The sequence below is a fragment of the Mobula hypostoma genome, chromosome 29, assembly GCF_963921235.1.
Source record: "Mobula hypostoma chromosome 29, sMobHyp1.1, whole genome shotgun sequence".
Lineage (NCBI taxonomy): Eukaryota > Metazoa > Chordata > Chondrichthyes > Myliobatiformes > Myliobatidae > Mobula > Mobula hypostoma.
Genome location: NC_086125.1, coordinates 16,496,654 through 16,518,033, shown reverse-complemented (window position 1 = coordinate 16,518,033; position 21,380 = coordinate 16,496,654). Strand labels below are relative to the sequence as shown.

Below are 21,380 nucleotides of genomic sequence, written 5' to 3'. Positions count from 1 at the left end.
AAATGAGATGGATTATAAAACCCTGTCTAAATTAATGGTGCTGAGGTGGAGATGGTTGAAATCTTCAAGTTTCTATGTGTAAATATCATCAAAAATTTGTTCTTGTTCAGGTACAGCCAGAAAAGCACACCAACACCTCAACTTCCTCAGGATGCTAAGGGAATTTGGAATATCTTTGAAGATACTTACCAACTTTTATTGATGCAATATAGAAAGCATTCTATCTGCATGCATCACAACTTGGCGTGGCAGCTGCTCTATGCAAAATGGCAATAAATTGCAGAGTGATTATAGTCAGGTCCATCACACAAATCAGCCTTTCCTTCATTGACTCCGTCTACTCTTCCTGCTGCCTTGGGAAGCAGCTACCATAATCGAAGACCTCTCGCATTCTGATCATTCTCTCTTCTCCTTCCTCCCATCGGGTAGAAGATGCAAAAGCATACCACCAGGCTCAAAGACAGCTTCTATTTTTCTGTTATTGGACTCGAGAATGGACTCCTCGTGCTAACAAATGAATTCTTGATGTACCTCACTGTTCATTATTTGTTTATCTGCACTGTACTTTCTCTAACCGCAACACTAAATATCCTGCATTCTGTTTTCATTTTACTACCTCACTGTAATTATATATGCCATAAGACAGAAGATTTTCACTCTGTCTAGGTACATGTGATAACAATAAACCAATATAAATGAGGGTCCTTTGACTGCAGCTCATCGTACAGAATGTTCAGGGCTTAGCCACCTCTGTCTAGTCCACCACCACGTCAGTTTTAGAAACATAGAAACATAGAAAATAGGTGCAGGAGTAGGCCATTCGGCCCTTCGAGCCTGCACCGCCATTTATTATGATCATGGCTGATCATCCAACTCAGAACCCAGCCTTCCCTCCATACCCCCTGACCCCTGTAGCCACAAGGGCCATATCTAACTTCCTTTTAAACATAGCTAATGAACTGGCCTCAACAGTTTGCTGTGGCAGAGAATTCCACAGATTCACCACTCTCTGTGTGAAGAAGTTTTTCCTAATCTCGGTCCTAAAAGGCTTCCCCTCTATCCTCAAACTGTGACCCCTCGTTCTGGACCTCCCCAACATCGGGAACAATCTTCCCGCATCTAGCCTGTCCAATCCCTTTAGGATCTTATACGTTTCAATCAGATCCCCCCTCAATCTTCTAAATTCCAACGAGTACAAGCCCAGTTCATCCAGTCTTTCTTCATATGAAAGACCTGCCATCCCAGGAATCAATCTGGTGAACCTTCTTTGTACTCCCTCTATGGCAAAGATGTCTTTCCTCAGATTAGGGGACCAAAACTGCACACAATACTCCAGGTGTGGTCTCACCAAGGCCTTGTACAACTGCAGTAGTACCTCCCTGCTCCTGTACTCGAATCCTCTCGCTATAAATGCCAGCATACCGTTCGCCTTTTTCACCGCCTGCTGTACCTGCATGCCCACTTTCAATGACTGGTGTATAATGACACCCAGGTCTCGTTGCACCTCCCCTTTTCCTAATCGGCCACCATTCAGATAATAATCTGTTTTCCTATTTTTGCCACCAAAGTGGATAACTTCACATTTATCCACATTAAATTGCATCTGCCATTTGTTGCTGCATCCTGTGGAAGTCTTGAATTTATCAATAGATTTGTAATGCATAAAATCTTTCGGTTCCATCTGCCTTTGCACTCAACATGAGCTCTGACAGCGGAGCACGTACTTGCTGAGGTCCAATAGCCCTCAGTCATTATAGCACAGAATGGGCCAATCATTAACTACAATGGGTATGTATCCAACGGCAACTTGGACCATGACGCAGCTAGCAAAGCTCATTGACTACATGAGTGGGTTGGAAAGGGGAAATAAAAATAATTTGATTAAAAGTATTACACTGCATAAAGGCATCCGTTAGTCTTGCGAGACCATGGATCTGCACCTGGAAAGTCTTCACTCTCCAGGGCGCAGGCTTGGGCAAGGTTGTATGGAAGACCAGCAGTTGCCCGTGCTGCAAATTTCCCCTCTCCATGACACCGATGTTGTCCAAGGGAAGGGCATTAGGACGCATACAGCTTGGCACCGGTGTCGTCGCAGAGCAATGTGCGATTAAGTGCCTTGCTCAAGGATACAACGCGTTCCCTCGGCTGGGGCTCGAACTCAAGACCTTCAGGTAGCTAGTCCGATGCCTTAACCACTTGGCCACGTGCCCACATTACACTGCAGAAGTCTCATAATTAGAATTAAAACCAGCATTTTAAGCTTTGTCCAAATTTCGAAGTTCTATAACTTGGAGAGCTATGAAACATAGTCAGTTCTGTAGTTGACCTGGCTTCCTGGATGTATTGCAGCCATCTACCTTTCTGTATGTGTGTGAATTGAGCTTGGTCCCAGGCACCCAATTTGACTGTTCATTGATTGTCAGGCCCTTTGCGGAAGACAGCCTTGCCATGTACTTCCACTGCCAATTCTGGAAACATATCAGAACTCATGGATTCATGCAAGACATTTGAAAACTGTTTGGGCCAAACAGCACAGTTAATGTACAACAAGAATAGCATGAACCCATATCTTTGGGGGGGTGCGGGGGAGTGCATGGTGGGGTGAAAGGTGACCATCACAGTAGGCTTCAGTGAAGTCTCAATAGTCCATCTGGATCCAAAATGTATTTATTTCTTGAGATGGCATGGAACAGGCCCTTTTGGCCCAACGAGCCACACCACCCAGCAACCCTACCTAATCACAGGGCAATTTACCATGGCTAATTAGCCCATTAAACAGTACATTTTGGGAATGTGGGAGAAAGCAGGGGCACACAGGGTACGCAGGCACTCGTAGGAAGAATCTGCAAACTTACTGACAGCATTGGAATTTAACTCCAAACACCAACGCCCCGAGCGGTAACAGCAACGCATTAAACACTATGCTAGCTGGCCAGTGGTGTCGTGGCATCCCCACTGGACTTCGAGGCAAGTGGTCCTGGGTTCGAATCTAGCTGGCTCTTTGCATGCTTTCTATTCATAATGGATTGAGCGTCGAGCTAGCAACTCAAGCCTCGTATGAAACAATCAAGTGCTAACAAAATGGCAAAGTTGCCACCCGTTGCACCACAAGATAACCGCCACACTACCGTGGCACTGCTGACTCTAATTCTATCAGTTCCATTATGATATAAAGACAATTTCAAAGCAATTTGTGGTTGAGGTGCTTAGAATGTTGGTGTCACCAGACTTTGAGAGGATATGTTGATTGTGTGTTAATATTAAGCTCTATTTGTCAGAATCCTCAGGGAGATGTTGTGGCAGATATCCAGTTACTTCTTGATAAAAGCCCTTTACCTTCAGGATATACTTTTGTGGATGAATTCTTAGACTCAAGTAAGTATTTTTTTACAACAATCTTAAAGTTGTTTTGGTATGAAATGGAAATGTAACTGGTTGTTTTAACATAAACATATCGTGCCTGGTACTTAAATCAATTGGTGGACTAAACACCTGCGCATTTTCCTGGTACCTGGGATGAGAGAAAATAAAGACTTGAGCATGTCTCATAAATTTCTTTAATAATAAAAATTGAACATACTCGTGTATTGCATTACATATGAACTTGATGGCTCAAATAGCCTTCAACTGTGCTATGTCATGCTGCTTAGCAAATCAATAAATTTGTTTTCAACTCTGAGCTTAAGCTTCTGACCTTATCAAATTCCTTCTTGGAACTCCATAGAAATAATGTGTTACTATAGTGTAATTTTGCTATGTTATATTTGCTATTATAAAGGCATTTTTTGTGTTACATGGCGACCTTTACCTTACCTGGCATTATAACTCACTGGTGCAGGAGTGTCCAAACTGTCTGTGTTAGCGAGTCCATCACTAATTTACCTTGAAGCTTTCATCTCCATATTTCTTGTATGTTCATGATTCTTGATCCTCTATCTTTTGTTTGCATATCTTGTTATTCTTGTGCTACTCACATACAATTAAAACAAATGTCAAATGATCAGATGTTATAATTTAGGATCAATGAAGCAAGTGGATAAAACCAGCTGCTGTAAAAGTCCAGATTCATGAATCAGAATGCTTCTGATTTAATTTTAACTTGGATTGTTGGTACTCATGGACTATATCCTTGGATCAGATACTGTTGCACCATGTTTCTAAGTCATTGTATAATGAATGATTGATAAGTTGAACTTGTCTATCATAACCTATTGGTTAAGCACAGAATAATGGCAAGGCAGCAATTTGAGTTTTAATTCTATCTTAAATCTGTGTGGCATTGGCCACTATAATAGTCACTTTCTCATTTTTATACAAGTCAGTGAAACAGCTGCCAACAACTTAAACTAGGTTAGAACATCGATTCTGTTTTGCTAGTCAATGTCTGCTTAGAGGGACTGGTCGCAGAGAAGCCATGGACACTTTGTTTTGATTCACACAGGCTCTAAAGGGATTTTACAAACGTTTGTAGAAGAGAGCCAAATTCGGTACAGACCACCTGTGTACTCCCTGTTAGCTTTGTATATTCCATACACAAATATTGTCTTTCACTTGTCCCAATATCAAAAATATTGTGCGATCTTTTGTCTAGCTTCTCCATCCCCCTGATAATCAAAGGTGAAGGGCCTTAATGAAAAGTACTGTCAGAACCCAGTCAGTCACTTCAAGCATTAAAAAAGCAGTTGGAAGGACTAGAACTGCACAACATCCAAGGGATCATTTCAACTACTGCTTAGCATGAGTACAATTGGATTATGACTGTGAGTCTTGGGTATCAAGTTGTGAGGGTTTCTAGCCTAAATCCCCATTGGTGTTGGGATGTGCCTGCAGTTTTGACTATATTTCCACATTCTTTTAACCCCTTTCATTCCCTGGCATACTCTTCTCCCAGTTTTAACTATAGTAACAGTTCTCTCTTCTTTCTTCAGAGGTTTCAGTGTCTAAAAAGAAACGTTTATGTATTAGGAAAGTCCCATTCAAAGAGGCAGACACTGCTGTGTTTGATATCAAACTGACTGGGAAAAGCAAGCAGTTTGTGCCTTCGTATACATGCATAGGGTAAGTAATGTCTGCCTTAATTATGCCAGAAGTTTTTTTTTAAGAAGTGAAAGACGTTCCCTGTCAAGTGTAATTTTAGCATAATTGAATAATTGCATAATTTAGCATAACTTAAGTAAATTTCATGGCAATGTATACAGTACAGATTTGTACTTGTATTAATTTTCGTTGTGTTTAATAGAAAATCAGAAAGATGGATAGCATTGCTCAGTTTCATGAGGAGAGCTTTCTATAGAGCTTAAGGTATTTTCCTGTAATCACAAACCTTGCTTGAACTCATTTCAGAGTATAGAAGAGGCTTTTTACATGCTCTGAATAATGTGCGTCACTCATCAGGCACCATATCTAATCAAATGCTTTCAGTTTGGTACCTAACTACAAGAAAGGATCTGTTATTTATTGACTAGTTTCATTATTTGATTTAAAGACTGCTCCATTTTTCTGAGGTTTTATCTTGATGCATGTTTATCAGGTACAGGTCTCTGCCTGCGTTTATTAGGTATCCACAGGTCTGCCTTGGTTTCTGTTTATTTTGCCTGTTTGGCGTATGTTTGCTAAGCATATACACTCAATAACTATTTTATTAGATACCTCCTGTGCTTTATAAAGTGGCCACTAAGTGTAAGTTTGTGGTCTTCTGCTATTAGGTGCATGAGTGGAACCCGATGTTGTCCTCTGCTGCTGTAGCCCTTCCATTCAATATTCGACGTGTTGTGCCGTCAGAGATGCTCTTCTGCACATTCCTAGTGTAATGGGTATACATTTGAATTACTTTTGACTTCCTGGCAGCTTGAACCAGTCGGACCATTCTCCTGAACCTCTCTCATTAACAAGGCGTTTTTGCCCGCAGAACTGCCACTCACTGGATGTTTTATCTTTTACACACCATTCTCTGTAAACTCTAGAGACTGTTGTGCGTGAAAATCCCAGGAGATTAGCAGTTTCTGAGTGACTCAAGCCACCTGTCAGTCACCAACAGATATTCCAGAATCAGAGTCAATTAGATCACATTTCTTCCTCATTCTTTTGTTTGGTCTGAACAACTGAACCTCTTGACCATGTCTGTATGCTTTTATGCATTGAGTTGCCTCCAGTGTGATTAACGGATTAGATATTTGTATTAACGAGCAGGTGTACCTAATAAAATGGCTACTGAGTGAGATGTATGTGGGATGCACAACTATGTCCACAATGTGTGTGTGCAGATGTATTAGCTATTCTGTTTTATTTTTATTTTACAGAGAGCTAAGTGGTTTTGTCATCTGGTGTCTCAAAGGGAGAGTAGCCAAACCAAAACCACTGCCCAAGCCAAGAAGCATGAATAAAGATATGAAAAGTCTATCAATAGAGAATGAAATTTCAAAGTCCTCGCCTCAAAGGTATATACATTTTTCAGAGAATATATCAACTTTTTTAGTTTTGAATTGTGACACTGCTACAAAATCCCATCTTTTTTGGCATTATTGACTTTTTGATGTAATAAAGACTTAACGAAGATTTGTCCTGCCATAAAAGCTGATATTTGTCACAGGATTAAGTCAAGATGGCTATCTCCACTGATGAAAAGTAAATGAAAGTACGTGGTAAAGTTTATGAAAGCTACATTTAAAATACTCTTCGATTTTTTTTCAAGCAAAAAGCAAGAAAGTGATGCATTTGCAGTTCGTCTTAGCAAGAGGCGATCAACTTTAGAACCCAAAGATGCTGTGTACAGCTCAGAGAATATTTATGGGATCTCGGGTAAGGGTGGACAGCCTACTTTTTCCATTACTTCTAATTCTTTAAAATGAGGGAAAGTAGAACCATAAAGGGAGAGAGAAATGTGAGAGATGAGACTGCTTTTAAAAGATCTTTCTCGAGTACTGCTCATTCTGGACTGGTGTTGATCCAAATTCAAATGAATGCTTATTTAAGGGCCACAGAAACTCTACTCGCTGCATTTATCAGTAGCTTTAGGAGCCAAGTTCAAATTAAAGGATATTTTTAGCCCATGTATATGATGATTGTCTTTCCTTATTTACATGATTGTACCTCCCCCCGCCCCGGTCACACAGTACTTGTTGTGGAACTGGCAGCTGTTTAGCTGTTTAAGATCAATGTCAGATATGGAGGTAATTGCAGCAGTGGAATGCCATTATAGACGTGGTTGAGTGCGCAAATTCAACCCTGACAGTCTGTGGAGGACCCAGCTCCATCATGTCAGACTGTGTGCCCACTGCAGACTGTTCACTTTGTGAGCTTCACATAAGCTGTATATGTAACACAAATGGATTTCTTGTTTAGACCTGGGTCCCATCCCCAAGGTATCTCATTATGTAGACAAATATTCTGAAATCTGAAATCTGAAACATTTCCGGCCCAAGTATTTGGATAAGGGATGCTCAACCTGTGGCTGTTTTAAATTATTTCCCTTAATATAGCGTGACATTGATGGAGGGAAGATCAAAACTGTCAGACCATAAGATATAGGAGCAAAATTAGGCCATTGAGTCTGCTGCACCAGATCATCATGGCTGAACCATTTGCTTCTCAACCTCAGCCTTCTGCCTTCTCCCCGTATCCCTTCAGGCTAACATAATAAGCAGTATGGTTCTGCTAAGCTATCTTTTCAGGGCAGATTCTGTGCCCCATGTTCATTTTACTGTCCAGTTTCATCCTCTTACTGATTTACTGTTCGGTGCATCGATCTCAACAGCCCTCTGAGTCACAGAATGCCAACTATGTACAATTTTCTGCTGAAATAAGTTTCTTCTCTGCTCTGACTGATTTACATTATGAGAACACTCAGCCCTCTTTTATTGTCATTTAGGAATGCATACATGCATTAAGAAATGATACAATGTTTCTCCGGAGTGATATCACAGAAAACAGGACAAACCAAAGACTAACACTGACAGAACCACATAATTATAACATATAGTTACAGCAGTGCAAAGCAATACCATAATTTGATGAAGAACAGACCATGGGCACAGTAAAAAAAAGTCTCAAAGTCCCCGAGTCGATCGACTCCCAGGTCCCTGATAGCAGGTGGCAAAAGGGAGAAACTCCCTGCCATAAACCTCCAGGCACCGCCAACTTGCCGATGCCTTGGAAGCAGCCGACACTGAGTCTTGTCTGTCCGAAAACTTCGAGCCTCCGACCAGCCGCTCCGATACAGCCTCCCGAGCGCCATCCTTTGCTGAGCGCTTTTGATCTCGCCCTGGCCGCTGACACGCAAAGCTGAGGATTTCGGGGCCTTCTGCTCTGGAGATTCCGGTTATCACACAGTAACAGCGGCAGCGAAGCGGGCATTTCAGAAGTTTTCCAGATGTTCCTCGGTACTCTCATGTACGTCTCCATCAAATCAGAATTGTGCACGGTCCCCTACTTGACAGATAACAGGTACCATTCACTCACCGGAGAGGCCGCGCGCGCTGCCGTCGTGTCGCCATCTTCTCCTCCTCACAGTGCAGTGAGAATGCAGAATGATCTCCAGTGGAGGTGGTGGATGTGGGTTTGAGTTCAACATTCAAGAGAAATTTGGATGGGTACATGTATAGGAGAGGCGCAGAGGGCTAGTCTGGGTGCAGGTTGATGGGACTAGATGGGTCAAAGGGCCTGTATGTGTGCTGTAGTGTTCAATGCCTCTATGATGTTGTCTATGTAGACTTCAGCAAGGCTATTAATGAAGACCAATTGGTCGGCTGGTCCAGCAAGTTAGATCAGGTGGGTTACAAAGTTGACTTGGTGGAAGCAGAAGGAAGTTGTTCTTCAGATCTGAGACCTGTGAACCAAAGGTGTGCCTCAGGGATTAGTGCTGTCTCCCCTATTTGTCGTATATATTATCAATTTTGTTGAACATGTAAGTAGCATGATTTGGGTAAATTTGTGTATTTTGGTAGTGGACAGTGAAGAAAGTTGTCTAAAGTTACAACAGTGTCCAGATTAACTGGAAAAATGCATCAAACAATGGCAGGTGGAATTTAACTTCAACAAGTATGAAGTGATCTATTTTGAGAGGTTAAATGAAGGCAGAAATGGCAGGGCTCTGTGGAATGAAACAGCTCAGGGTGTTTCTCTGAAAATAGTGACACAAGTAGACAGAGTGTAGCCTTCATTGGTTGGAGTATTTAGGTACAAGAATTGGATGGCATATTATAGCTGTACAAGATGTTATTTAGATTTGTATTAGTTTATTGTCATATGCACCAGGGTGCATGAAGTTACTTGTTCATGTGAAACTAAGAGTTAACTACATACATTATGAAAATAAACACAATAAATACAGTGAAGAGTGCAAAAGAACAGAATGGTGCAAAATTGCAGTGCAGTCTCAAGTAGTGTAAAAACAAATGTTGTAGAAACAAATTTGAATTAATAATGTTAGATAAAATTGGGAGTCAGTCCAAGACCATGGCAACACTATCAAGAAGGGAATATGAAGTAGGGGGGTGGAGGGTGGAAGACAGGACTTGAAGTACTGTGTGCAGTTCCGGTCACCATACCATATGAAGAATGTGATTAAGTGAGAGATACAGAAAAGATTCAGAAAGATGTTGCTGCGACTGGAAGGCTTGAATTCTAAGGAGGGGTTGGATAGGCTTGGACTGTTTTCCCTGGAGTGAAGGAGTCTGAGGAATTACTTTAGACTAGAGATTTACATATTTAAAAAATAATGAGGAGTATAGATAAAGATGATGGTCACTTGTCTTTGTCTCAAGGTAAGGTACCTAAAGTATAACCTTGCGTTCAACAAGCTTCTTGTGGCAGGTCAGCTAAGTTTCAAACCAAGATGGTACTGTTCAACTGGTGGTGATTATATTTCAGAGCTAAGGTCATCAGTGGTCAAACTGCATTGTGCACATGATGCTTACATTTGAGCACAGTCTGAAGCCAACTTGCAAAGGAGAGAACAAGCCAGCATTCACTGTCAACAACTCCCAGTTCCTTTATCAACCTGCCTCAGCTTTTTTCATTTCAGGATATATGTGTGACTATACTTATCAAAAATATGGTTCATTTTATATTTGTTCTCCTTGCTGATCTGCACTAACAATAAATCTTCACTGAGATATTTTGACCAGAGGAGAAGCTAGTTTCCTGTGTTTGACTTGTGAGTTTGCTAATAGTAATAGAGTGATAATGAGAATGGGAGATAATCACATAAGAGAGGAACAGATTAGATAATTTTGAAAGGGTTAGATATTTGTGGTGTTGGAATATAAAGCCAGTTTTACTCTTTTTTTTTAAAAACAGCTATGGATGGTGTCCCTTTCACTTTACACCCCAGATTTGAAAGTACGATGAATGTAAGTACAACCTGTTGCACTGATCACAATTGTGTTGTAGTAATTTCAAAATGTGCTTTTCTCAGATTGTTTCTCTTCAGCAACTTTCCATGGTACGTTACTATCTGAAGAAAACCTGCCTTCTATTTTATTCTATTGATTTGTAGTGCAGAATAGGCCCCCAAGCCACGGTGCCCAGCAGTCCCCCAACTAAACCGTAGCCTGATCATGGGACAATTTACAACGACCAATTAACCTACCAAATGGCACATCTTTGGACTGTGGGAGGAAATGGGAGCACCCTGAGGAAACCCATGCAGTCATGAGGATAGGGTACAATCTCCTTACAGGCAATAGCGGGAATTGAACCCGCGTCACCGGTACTGTGCTAACCACTACGCTACCATGCTACCCCATTTTACTACATCCTTGCATATTCACAGACAAAACTCTTGAGCGATTGGCTATAGCTTTGTTGTTTCTGGACTTCTTTAACTAGAGGTATCTGGTAGTCTTTGGGGTTGACGGGATATGTAAAGGTTATGGTGCCTAACCTGTACACCTCAGCTCGTGCTCCTGCTGCTCATTTTCTGGGGAGACAGGTCTTTTCATATGCTACCAAAGACACCTTGTACTGTGACTTTGGTAGGTAGTCCCACTCCCTCAATCTCATTAATTATTATCGGTGCGTTATTTCCACTGTCTTGATTGCTACTGATCATAGTTTAGAGATTCCTTTACAATCAGCCACCCTCCCCTTCATTCAAACTGCCATCTTATTCTGACACCACCCGTCACTGATCACTGTCGAGAGGTTCTCAGCCACCAAAGTCTGCTCAAACCCTTCTACAAACTCCCCATTTCTTATCTAGTGTCAAAAGGTCAACACAACCACTGCAGCTTCAGCCTTGTCATCAAACCAGCAGACAGGGGTTGGTATTAAGTTTATTATCGTCCCTTTTACCAAGATTCAGTGAAAAACTTGTCTTGCATACTATTCATAATGATCAAATCATTACGTAGTGTATTGAGGTAGAGCAAGGTAAAACAATAGCAATGCAAAATAAATTGTAAAACTACAGAGAAAGTGAAGTGCAGGTAAATAATAAAGAACAAGATCATACCATTGTGTAGTGAACTCACCTCTACATAGCAAAGGCAAGGCAGTAGCTCTTAGACATCTCCCTGGATTTTGTCCCTACTAATGACATTCAAACCACCATTTTCTGCACCAACACATATATCTCATGATTTCAGGAGAACTTCCCTCAATGGCCTCCAATCTCATCCTTTCTCCAACCCCACATTGCCCTGATCTACCTAGGTCCATTGTCTCTGCCTGTTTTTGCCCCCACTTATGTCCGCATATCTTGATTCCATCTTGCCCAACACCCCGCCCCCCCCCCCCCTCAGACCCTCCTTACTTATATCTGGGATACCTCACATGACCTCCAATATGTCAACATTTCCAATTCCCTTATCTCATCTGTCCCCGTACACCTCTTCTCCACTAGGAAAGCCTCAATATTGTTTCTTCGTGGACATGATGCAACCAACCGCCTCTAACAACACTTACTGCTGCCTGGAGCACTTGTCCTTCCCCTCGATAACTTCTCTTTAAATTCGTGCTACTTTCTCCAGATAAAAGGGGTAACCATGGAACCTTGCATGGGTCCCAGCAATGCCTGTCTTTTTGTCAGCTTCACTGAGCAGTCTCGGATACTAGCACCATACCCCACGTCTTTCTCTGCTATATAGATGACTGCATTGGTGCTGCATCTTGCACCCATGTAGAACTTGTCAACTTTATTAATCTTGCCACCAACTTCCACCCTGCCCACAAATAATACCTGTGACGGACTATCCATACATCTACTACAAATCCACTGACACAGTGCTTGCATTCCCTCTCTTGCACACACTTCATTCCATTCTCCCCATTACAGTCTGTTGTGCTTCCTGCTTAAGATGAGGCTTTTCATTCTAGAACATCCTACATGCCTTCCTTCTTTAGGAGCTGCTGTTCTTCCTCTACTGTGGTTAATCAAGTCCTTATCCATGCCTCTTCTATTTTCTGCACTTCTGCTCTTACCTCTACTCCCCTCCACCCCAGAAGAAAAGTGATAAGGTCCCCTGGTCCTTGCTGTCCACCCTCCACATCCTGTAGACCATTCCCCCCCCCCCCATTCGCCATTTACTCCTTGATCCCACCACAAGATACACCTTTTCTTCCTTTCCTTTCACAGCAGGGGCCACTCTCATGACTCCCTGTTTCACTCATCCCTCCTCACTGACCCTATCCCCTCCCTGGCACCTTCCCCTGCAACTGTTGTTGGTGTAATATCTGTCCCTCTACTGCCTCCCTCCAGTAACCTAAGCAGCTCAATCAGGAGAGGCAGAGGTTCACATATATCCCCTTCGATCTCTTCTACTGCATCCAGTCCTCTCAATGTGGCCTCTTTTACCTCGGTGTGATGAAGCACAGAGCAGGTGATTGGTTTACCAAACACCTGAATTCTGTCAGTGATGGTTATCTGGAGCTCCCCTTTGTAGTTGCTTTAATTCTCCCACACTGACCTTTCTTCCCCCAAGCCTCCTCCACTAACAGATTGAGCCCAAACACGAACTTGATGAGTAGCATCTCATATTCTGCCTGAATACTCTTCAGCCTAATGGCATGAATATTTAGTCCTTGCATCTCTCCGTCCCCTTCTTTTCCCCAGACTCTCCAGCCATTCCCCCAGTTCCCCTTTCCAAATTCTTCCATCCATTGTATCTTCCATAACCATATAATCCTAGCCACTCGCCATTCACATTCTCTATATTAGTTTTTTTTTAAATCCTATTTACATTGCACATTTGATTATGTTGTAGCTTCCAACTGTCATTTTATTTTTCCACATCCGTGATCTCCGTCTCAGAGGCCAATGTTGGGCTGTCTTTAAAGAGAGTGAACCCTACAAGGCGGAAGGTCCCGATGGAGTACCTGGCAAGGCTCTGAAAACCTGTGCCAACCAACTAGCGGGAGTACTCAAGGACATTTTCAACCTCTCACTGCTGTGGGCGGAAGTTCCCCCTTGCTTCAAAAAGGCAACAATTATACCAGTGCCTAAGCAGAATAATGTGAGTTGCGTTAATGACTTTCGCCCGGTAGCACCCACATCGACAATGACGAAATGCTTTGAGTGGTTGGTCATGACTAGACTGAACTCCTGCCTCAGCAAGGATCTGGACCCATTGCAATATGCCTATCGCCACAATAGGTCAACGGCACGCAATCTCAATAGCTCTCCACACAGCATTAGAGCACCTGGAAAACACAAACACCTACATCAGGATGCTGTTCATCGACTTTAGCTCAGCATTTGATACCATCATTCCCACAATCCTGATTGAGAAGTTGTAGAATCTGGGCCTCTGTACCTCCCTCTGCATTTGGATCCTCAACTTCCTAACTGGAAGACCACAATCTGTGTGGATTGATCATAACACATCCTCCTCGCTGACGATCAACACTGGCACACCTCAGGGGTGTGTGCTTAGCCCACTGCTCTACTCTCTCTATATACACATGACTGTGTGGCTAGGCATAGCTTAAATACCATCTCTAAATTTACTGATGATACAACCATTGTTGGTAGAATCTCAGGTGGTGATGAGAGGACGTACAGGACTGAGATATGCCAACTAGTGGAGTGGTGCCGCAGCAACAACCTGGCACTCAACGTCAGTAAGACGAAAGCTGATTGTGGGCTTCGGGAAGAGTAAGACAAAGGAACACATACCAATCCTCATAAAGAGATCAGAAGAGGAGAGAGCGAGCAGCTTCAAGTTCCTGGGTATCAAGATCTCTGAGGATCTAACCTGGTCTCAACATATCGATGTAGTTATAAAGAAGGCAAGACAGCGGCTATACTTTATTAGGAGTTTGAAGAGATTTGGCATGTCAACAAATACACTCAAAAACTTCTATAGTTGTACCATGGAGAGCATTCTGACAGGCTGCAGCACTGTCTGGTATGGAGGGGCTACTGCACAGGACCGAAAGAAGCTGCAGAAGGTTGTAAATCTAGTCAGCTCCATCTTGGGTATCAGCCTACAAAGTACCTAGGACATCTTTGGGGAGCGGTGTCTCAGAAAGGCAGCTTCCATTATTAAGGACCTCCAGCATCCAGGGAATGCCCTTTTCTCACTGTTACCATCAGGTAGGAGGTACAGAAGCCTGAAGGCACACACTCAGTGATTCAGGAACAGCTTCTTCCCCTCTGCCTTAAATGGACATTGTATCTTTGGACGCTACCTCACTTTTTTTTAATATACAGTGTTTGTTTTCGAATGTATTTTAAAATCTATTCAATATACATATACTGTAATTGATTTATTTATTATCTTTTTCTCTCTGCTAGATTATGTATTGCATTGAACTGTTGCTGATAAGTTAACAAATTTCACGTCACATGCTGGTGATAATAAACCTGATTCTGATTCTGTCTCCACTCATCCTTTGTCTAGTTTACTCACCTACCTATCAGTACTTCACCCGACTATGCCAACTGGCCATTCCCCTTTCTCTCTCCTCTCTCTCTGTCTGATGTGAAGGGTCTCAGCCGAAACAGTAACCGTCTACGTCCCTCCTTTGGGGCTGAGTTCCTCCAGAGACTGCAGTTTGTTTTTTATATCTTCAAAAGATCTTTTATCTTCTGCTGAGACTCTCACTAATAGCCATTTTCAGTTGGTGGCCACTATTGTTGAAGTTAGATTGATTTTAACATTCACAAGTACAGTGATCAGCCTGACACTGTCAGGACAAACTGAGGCCGTATTGCAGTCTTTACCAGCATATCGGTTTGTGGTCTAATAATTATGTAGCTGCAATGCATTGGGGTTGTGCTGTAGCTCACATTTGATGTTTTCCTGCAGGTCCCCAATACTAGCATTACAAATGTCCAGATTAAGAGCCGTGCTGAAATAGAGAACGAAGTAAGTGTAATGTACTGGTGCATGTCTTATTTGATAATGCAGTTTTTTAGTGGTCACGTAAACCATTTGTCTTTTGTTTTGGTCTATTTTCTTCTTGTCATTTTGCAAATGAGTGATTAAAACTGAATAGTCAACTTATTTCTGTTACCTTGACTTTTGAGCAAAAATTAAACTGCTGGAACTTAGTGGTCTTGTGAAGGAATTGTCGAAACCATGCATCAGGGTCAGATGGAAAGTATTGGTCTTAGTGTAGTGTTTCAGTCCAAAATGTTGACCAACCCCCTGCCTTCAGAAATTCTGCCTTACTCACTGAGTTCCTCCTGCGGTCTGCTTTTTGCACTAGATTCCAGCAGCTGTTTTTGTTGAGTTCTTGCTTTACCTGATTTTCACCTCATCTTCACATTCTTCACGTTTCTACAAAGCCAGTTTCTGAGTTTTCTCATTTAGCAGAAGGCAGTGGTAAAATGAATGCTTGTCTTTTGGCCATATCCAACAACACTTGGGATTGGAACCCAATCCAAGATGAAGCGGCCTGCCTGGTTGGCACACCACCCTCCAGCACAAGTGTTCAGATACCATTGGCACATTGGCTGGCATGTGTATAATGTACAAAATGCACTGCTGTTGCTCATCCAGGCCCCTCCAGCAATGCCCACATCAAAAGTTGAACTTATTGTCATATACACAAGTAACGTGAACATTGGTACAATTTAAAAACTTGCAGAAGCAGGTCCATTACTGTAACTCTCCCAACTAGAAATGTTTGCTATTCCTTCAACACTGCTGAATTTTAAGTTATGGAAATGTGGAACTTAATAACACATGGAAGTATATTTACTGTACTGCAGGGGTTCAACACGAGTTTGAAGGCAGTTAGGGATAGGAATGCTAATCATTCCAGTGACTCTCATGTTCTGAAATGAATTTTAAACAAGTGTAATTAATACAGGGAAATGGTAGGGTGATGCGATTTGGTAGAAAGGATGAAGCAATATAGAATAACTGATACTATTCCAAAAGGGCTGCTGGAGCAGAGGAACCTGTAGGTCTGGGTGTAGAAATCAAGTGGCAGGGCAAGTTGAGAAATTGGTTAATAAGATACAGAGAACTCCGTACTTTATTAATAGTGACATATATAGATTTGTCCAGCCTCCGCTAAAGTATTGTGTTCAGAATTGATCACCATGTTATAGAAAGGATGTGAAGACATTAGGAAGGTTGTTGAAAAGATTTGTAAGCGTGGTTATTTAGATGACGGACTGCATATATAAGGATAGATTGTCTTTAGGGAAGATCTATTGAAGTCTATAAAATAATGAAGAAAGTGATGGTAGGGAGCTGTACTAATTGGTGAAGGGGTTAATATCCAGAGGTCACAGCTAAAAATGAAGGGGGAGAAAATAGAGTAACATGAGGAAGTGCATTGTGTATGTATTTAGGATGTGTTTTTAATCAGGAAAGCACTGTTTGCAGATGTATGGAGTATTTCCACTCCTTGGATTTTTTGAATTGGATGAATATTCAGCGAGGAATATTGTAAAATTGTGCAAGTCTATGGAGAAGGAGCCAAGTTGTGGAACTAATGAGTTTCCTTTAGGTTGCAACCATTCCGTGATCTTATTTTTAACAAATGTATTGTAAGTCCAAAAGTACAGAAAGAACCCTCATATTATGACAAACCAGATTCTTTTTGGTTCAAGCAACACACATAAAAGTTGCTGGTGAACGCAGCAGGCCAGGCAGCATCTCTAGGAAGAGGTACAGTCGACATTTCGGGCCGAGACCCTTCGTCAGGACTAACTGAAGGAAGAGTTAGTAAGAGGTTTGAAAGTGGGAGTGGGAGGGGAAGGGGGAGGGGGAGATCCAAAATGATAGGAGAAGACAGGAGGGGGAGGGATGGAGCTAAGAGCTGGACAGGTGATTGGCAAAAGGGATACGAGAGGATCATGGGACGGGAGGCCCAGGGAGAAGGAAAGGGGAAGGAGGGAAGCCCAGAGAATAGGCAAGGAGTATAGTGAGAGGGACAGAGGGAGAAAAAGAGAGAGAAAAAAATATATAATAATAAATAAATAATGGATTGGGGTATGAAAGGGAGGTGGGGCATTAACCGAAGTTAGAGAAGTCAATATTTATGCCATCAGGTTGGAGGTGACCCAGACGGAATACAAGGTGTTGTTCCTCCAACCTTTTTGGTTCCTTTCTTAACCCCTTTCCCTTTGATGATGTATTTAAAGGGAAGCCAAATATGTACTTGAAAGGAGTACAGTAAAAGGATATGCTGAGGGGTGTGTGATGAAGAGGCTTGGGTGCAAGCAGTGAGGACTGCAGGACAGTTAGGCCAAATAATCATCAGTTTTAAGTATTATTAACCAATTTCATATGAAACTTCAGTGTACAGCATGGAAGATGGCCATCCATGATGGCCAGCAGGCACCCATCCATACTATCCCATCTTCCAGCACTTAGCCCATAGCCGTCTATACCTGGGTGATTCACATATCCCTACAAATACTTCTTAAATACTGTCCACAACTGTACTTCCATCACTTTCTTGAGCAGGTCTCTCAAACTGTTGACGTGACCTATTTCCTCATGTTTAGCTATGAATCTGCTTTGAGTTTATTTGGATTATGTATATTTCTCTAAAATCAGGAAAAGTTATTTTCCAGTCAGTGGAGACAAACGTAACATCACTGTACAACAAAGGAGACATCTGTTAACTTGGAAGGTAGCACATTTAACAACAGTATTCAAGAAAGGAGACCAGAGTACAAAGGAAAACAGTCGATCCAGATATGCTGCCTGACCTGTTGAATTCCTCCAGCAACTTATTTTTCACTCCAGTCATCAGCATCTGCAGTGTCTAATGTCTCCCTAAAACTACTCATCAGTTAATTTGACATTGATTGTAGAGAAAATGATAGGATTGGGCAGTTAGCTTGCATTTACAAAAGGGAAAAGCAAATTTAACACGGACTATGTTAGCTGTTTGAAGTATGTAGTAGAATAAACAGGGACAACCAGAAGATGTGGTGAATTTGGACCTTTAAGAGACCACACAATTACTAAAATCAGGGCACTTGGTATTAGAACAAGTTATGGATTGAGTATCAGTTAAACACACAGCAGATTGGAAGAAAAATGTCATTTTTTTTGGTTGGATGGAAACGTAACAAGTGGGGTGGTAAAGAGATCTTTGATTGCATTGTAGCAATTTGCAATCTGTATCAGTGATGTGGATGAGGGGTCCACAGGTAATGTGTTGAAGCTTCTTATAAATACAAAACAGTACGTGCTGTTGGCTGTAAGGAGTATTTGATGAAGCTTTGGGGAAAATAGACCAGCTAAGTGACTGAGTGAAAACAATGAAGATGAATGTAATGTGAAAGAATATAAGGTTGCTCACTGCTTCAGCAGGAAAAAAAATTAGAAATGTGGGGTATTTTTAAATGATCAAAGCCAATGGGGTTGTATAACACAGAAATAGGCCTTTTGGCCCACCACTGCACCCATCTATACTAATTCCATTTAACTGTATCAGTTCTATACCTTTCTGTGCCTTGGTGATTAAATTTTTCTTAAATGTTGTTTTCACCATCCCTCCTCGTATGTAGCTGAAATGTAACACATCATTCCTTGGAGCTTAGGAAACTGAGGGGTAATCTTATAGAGGTTTTTCAAATCACAAGAGGCATAAAAAAGATGAGTGCACAGAATCTTTTTCCCAGAGATGGGGAATCAAGAACCAGAGGTTTAAGGTGAGATGGAGAAATTTAGTTGGAGTGGAGGGGAAACATTTTCACGTGTATATGGAAGGAACTGGTTGAGGCAGGGACAATAACAACATTCAAAAGACATAGGGATAGGAACATGGGTTACATGTAGGCAAATGGGATTAACCTAGATGGACATCTTGGTCAGCATAGATGAGTTGAGCCTGTTTCCATGCTGTGTGCCTCTTACTCTGACTGTATAAGTTACTGGAAAAGAGAATCCTGAGAAAGCTCAGCAGGGCACAATGTGGAGAGAGAAAAACTGAATTAAACATATTGAGGTGAAGAGTAAACTGGGAGTGACATCATGTTGTTAGAACTTGGGTCTAAAGTAGGTACATTGTGCCAAGGTACTATGTGAATGAATCTGAATTGAGCGGTATCAGTTGACTCAACTCAGTTGCCATCTGCTCATTATTGTTTGAGCTAATCAGAATAGATTTATAAGGTTTAGGGTGAGTTGTGGGTTGGTAGAACCACATCTGTTGATTCTGTGAGAGCCTCGGTGGATAAAATAAAGGTTACGTCACAGAAGGAAGCCATTTGACCCATCATGTCTGTGTAAGGTCTGTACCAGAATAACTCTTGTTCCACCAAGTGGCCCTTCCTATTATATACTAAAGCAGGTTCCACAATGGAATCTATCTCCACCACATGTGCAGGCAATGTATCTAGATTCCAATTACATTTTACTTAAAAAAGCTTTTATGTTGGCACTCATTCTTTTCTCTTTTATTTTATACCTGTGACTACCAGTCCTTGAGCTCCCCTCCCCAATGGGAACTAATTCCATCTAGTTACACTGATTGCCCCCCTCCCCTCACCATTTTATATTCTTGGATAAAATTTTCCTTCTGCCCTCTCTTTAAAGCAGACAATCACAAACTCTCCAACCCACCCTTATAACTGTACGTCCTTATGCCAGAAACTTCCCCAATTTTTGTCTGCCTCTTGTTTGAGACTAGAATCTTTGAAAAAAATTTGTCAAAGATCTTGTTCTTAGTGTTCTTTCTCAGCAGTGGGTTTGTTTCCTCAGATGACTGTGTCAGTAATGATCAGAAGGTTCTTCTATTAGAACTTCATTCAATCTTCACTCATTCCTTCACAAAGAGGATTGCTGTATTTGTCCCACTTGTAAACCAGCTGGTTAGATTCATTTAAATAAAATTCTAATCTAATGTAAATATTTTTCCTTCATTTTAGTATAACTACAGCTTCATGACAGAGAAGACTGCAGCTGCCAGAATCCCGCCAACGGCCTCCTAGTTCAGGATTCGGTGCAAGTCCAACAGAACCCAAAGATGCAGCCTCCTTCACCACAAAGTCTTACCTCTGACTTCAGATAAAATCCCTGCTATTGTTCTTGGGTGTCACTGCAAAACTTAACTAAACTTTCATGAGATCACACCAAGGATCACTCGCACAATCCAAGACAACCTCTGCAGCCACTGTTGTATTTTTGTTGAAAGAATTCAAGGCCCTATCCATCTGTACATTGCTGTTGAAACAGGTCCTGTAATCAAGTAGGGCCAATTATGTAGTGGGTAGGTATAGTTTTAGCTGTATTCTATATAACCAATACAACAGAAGAATGTGAGATCAAATGAAAAGTTGAAGTGAGGGAGTTGGGGTTGTCTAGGTGGGAGGGGGATAAAATTGCAGAGTAGTGCAATATTTGAAGTGGGGTAGGAGGAATGTTTGGTTGCCAGTTGTAGCTGGAGCTTTGCTTTCATTGCCAGCTGGCTGGTGTAGTAAGGCAGGGTGAAAAGTAGCCTTGTGAATGGGAAGAACAATTTGTACAAACAGGATCATTTGACTGTGTCCCTAAAGCACCCATCTTATGAATTGATTCTACATATACACAGCACAGGATATCTCCAGCAGGCCTGTTTTCCCTGAATGGTTGCTGCCCCTGTCCATTCATTGCTGCTCTCAATTTGAACTAAAGTTCCTAAGTTCCAGGTAGGGGTGCAACAGTAAACAAGGAGGGGTTATTACCTTTTTGATAAGATAGGGTGTAATAGCAGTACATATTGCTGTCAGTTATAAGAGTTTTCATTATTTAATTAGTAGTTATTAGTAGGTTTATCCAACCCTCAGTTTGGGTTCAGTGTTGGAAATATTCATGAGACCAACTGGAGTAAACTACGTAACAATACACTCAAGTCTTTGAAGCTGAACTTTTGATTTGTAAATCATACCACATTATTGATCTGTCTGCTTTTAAACTTTGTTTCCAGCAACTGGTTTTTAATAAATATTAAAATTGCAGAGAATAAGCAATCTCCCAGTGTAATTT

The 21,380-nt window shown here is 41.6% G+C and overlaps 1 protein-coding gene across 2 annotated transcripts in view; it reads left to right on the top strand.

Moving 5' to 3' along the window:
• Positions 1-21,380, top strand: part of mvb12a (multivesicular body subunit 12A) — a 36,004-nt gene extending 14,624 nt beyond the window's left edge. For both annotated transcript variants that reach the window (XM_063035758.1, XM_063035757.1), the window contains exons 4-10: positions 3,279-3,375; positions 4,929-5,058; positions 6,300-6,437; positions 6,692-6,798; positions 10,297-10,349; positions 15,249-15,308; positions 20,285-21,380. In XM_063035758.1, the coding sequence (XP_062891828.1) occupies positions 3,279-3,375; positions 4,929-5,058; positions 6,300-6,437; positions 6,692-6,798; positions 10,297-10,349; positions 15,249-15,308; positions 20,285-20,347 (648 nt within the window). In that variant the 3' untranslated portion in view covers positions 20,348-21,380. The remainder of the gene's footprint in view (positions 1-3,278; positions 3,376-4,928; positions 5,059-6,299; positions 6,438-6,691; positions 6,799-10,296; positions 10,350-15,248; positions 15,309-20,284) is intronic.